Source organism: Centroberyx gerrardi, chromosome 24 (assembly GCF_048128805.1).
Source record: "Centroberyx gerrardi isolate f3 chromosome 24, fCenGer3.hap1.cur.20231027, whole genome shotgun sequence".
Taxonomy (NCBI): Eukaryota; Metazoa; Chordata; class Actinopteri; order Beryciformes; family Berycidae; genus Centroberyx; species Centroberyx gerrardi.
Window position 1 is genome coordinate 11,527,856 of NC_136020.1, and position 2,797 is coordinate 11,530,652.

General features: G+C 50.8%; 1 protein-coding gene across 1 annotated transcript in view; it reads right to left on the reverse strand.

Annotated features, from left to right (window-relative positions):
• Positions 1-1,237: 1,237 nt before the first annotated feature.
• Positions 1,238-2,797, reverse strand: part of cacna1c (calcium channel, voltage-dependent, L type, alpha 1C subunit) — a 205,541-nt gene continuing 203,981 nt past the window's right edge. Inside the window, exons 53-54 of the mRNA XM_078281956.1 lie at positions 2,329-2,497; positions 1,238-1,726 (exon numbers count right to left, since the gene is read on the reverse strand). Coding sequence (XP_078138082.1) covers positions 1,238-1,726; positions 2,329-2,497 — 658 coding nt within the window. The remainder of the gene's footprint in view (positions 1,727-2,328; positions 2,498-2,797) is intronic.

Sequence of the window (2,797 nt, forward strand, 5' to 3'; positions counted from 1 at the left end):
AGGGATGGGTGGAATAACCAAAGATGAGGGAGGAAGGAGAGAGGGAGGAGTGAGGAACGGCGAGGTATGAGGCAGAAAAGGGGGCTCGCTGTCTCTGCTTAGCCACCAAATGCTCCTCCCACTTCCTGTTTGGTGCAGGAAGTGGGCGTGGCCAGCGGAGGAAAAGTGGTGCAGGAGGCGAAGCCGGGTCAAGGTGACTGACGAGGTTAGTTCGTCTCTCGCCGGCTTCTTATCGGCCAGCGGATGAAGAGCTGGCCGGCTTCCCGTTGGCTAGAAAGTGTCTCTGTCAGTGGCCCCCCTACAGCAGCCCTGTTGTGGCTGCTGGTCCGTCCCTCAAATCCTTCCCCCCTTGGCTAGGGGCGGTCTGTCAGCTTAAGCCTACCCCCAGGCTGGCAGGGCTGTGCTCCAAGGTTCCCAGCTTTGGAAGAGGAGGAGAAATGAGATTTCAAACAGGGTTTTCCTTGCCCCTGTTTACTCAATACAGCGCTTCATCATCAGTGAACCAAGAAAGAGGAGTTGACCTTTGACCTCGAGTGGGTGTGGTCAGAATTGAATCCTTAACTGACCCCCCCTCGAAGCTGGTCTGCTGTCCCCTACCCGGCTTCCATGGCGGCCAGACAAACAACAATAACAAAACCAAGGTAGACATACAGTAAGAAATGAAAACAATAAACACACCATGTTTCTCCAAACTGCAAAAACAATCAGACTTCCTGCTTCTGTTTTTTCCGTTCTATTTTTCCTTTAACTCTCTTTTCTCTCGTCTTTTTTGCTTCACTCCACTACTCTGCTCTTCACACTTTGAGGACATGATAAAACTGTGAGGCACTTTAGAGACACACTCAGACACGTGTGGAGAACACACACACAAGCACACACGTACACACACAAATAGAGAGAATCATAGATCACACACATACAAGCATACACTCATATAGTGTATAGTGTGATATACTGTACTACGCAAACTCCCAAACATTCAGACACACACACCCATATAAACCAATAAAATCATCATAATCAGGTCAGGTATTTAAGTTTGTGTCACTGGCCGCCATTGTCCAGAAAGGTTACATCTGGCAGAGAGGCAGACAATGTGTGTGTGTGTGTGTGTGTGTGTGAGGGTTGGGGACAGACAGAGCCAGCCACGGCGTTGTCACCCAGCGCTGACAAGTGTCAGTCTCTGATGATGATGTCAGAGGGGCCGGTCGGCCAATCAAATCCGTCGAGCCGACCCCTACAAACTCGTCACGCACTCCATATCCTCGTCCTCCAATAGCCCGCTGTTCCTCTGCCGCCCTCCGCCAATCACGACCGAGCCTCTGTGATGCCCCTCCTCCCTCCCCCCTCCCTCTTCCTCCTCCTCTGCCCCTCTCCCTCCTCCTCCCAGCAGCTCCTGCCGCTCCTCCAGCGAGGAGGGCCCGTGGACGGAGGCTCCGCCCCCTCCCGCCTCTCCCTCGTCCTCGCTGGGACTCAGGCCGGCCACTCGGTCCCTGTTTGTTGCTGCTGCTGTGTGGAAGGGGAGGAGGTTGCCGTTGGGGCTGTGCTGGGAGGTGGAGGAGGTGTTGGGGGTGGCGTTCGAGGTGGTGTTGCCGTTGAGGATGTTGTCGGCGGCGTGCTCCATCTCCTCGATGGTCATGTCGCAGGCGTCGGCCAGCTCGGCTTTGGTCGCCTCGATGAAGGACGGGTCCTGGGCGAAACGGCCCAAGCCCTCCGATATTAGCACCTGGAGAGTGGAGGGAGGGAGGGAGGGAGGGAAGGAGGGGGTCGGGGAGAAAGGGAAAGAGAGGAATGGATGGACAGGAAAGGAGGGAGCAAGAGAGGCACATACACAGAAATGAAGGGAAAGAGGGAGAGAAAGGAGGCACGAAGAGGGCAAGGAGCGAAAGAAGGAGAAATGTAGGCAGGGATTGAGGGAGAGAGGGATAAAGGGTTAAAGGATGTTACTGAGTTTAGGACAAAATCACTGAATACAAATTTACACAAGAAAGCTGCTATCTGTAACAGTGTACAGTGAGAAAGTAACCTTCTCCACCCTGCAGACACATACATACACACCAAATCTGACTGTTATATTTGCAAATATTCTTAGAGTTTGTTTTAGTGTGTTTGGATGGATGAGGTTCTGCATGAAGGCAGTTCAGGTAAATTGTCTATTACTGAAGGTGTACTAAATACTTTTGTGCAACTGTCTAAACTTTCTGGCACTTATAGTATCAGGGACTGCAACACTCCCAGTAGTATGAACCAAATGCTGAGAATTATGTGGAAATAGTATTTGACCCAGCTCTGATACACACACACACACACACACACACACACACTCACCGCCTCCACCAGACTGCCTGCGCTGCCGTGAGACAGTGAAGTGCTGTCTTTGCCCGGTAGCGAGGGCACTGTGAGTGACACCGGCCGCGGCGCTCTCTGATTGGACATTGACACGCTGGGGGTGGGGCTAGGGCTGGGCACCCGGCTGTTCCCATTACTGTCACTGTACCTAGGGACAAAAAGGTTTATTTAAAAATTTGACTGTACCTATGTACCTATTAGTTACTTGAACACTTACACTGTCACTTGTACCAGTTAAATTATAGTATACAACATGACTGCAACAGGTTCATTTAGGTAAATCTGAATGAAAAACAAAATATTTAACCTCCCCACAATTGCAATTAACAAGTAACTGCACACTAAAACCAGGTTAAACTCAATGTGCCAGGCTGTAGTGAGATCGCAAAAGTGGTGGAGAACTGTAACAAGTTAGGTTCCATCACACTTAAAATATAAACAAACATTA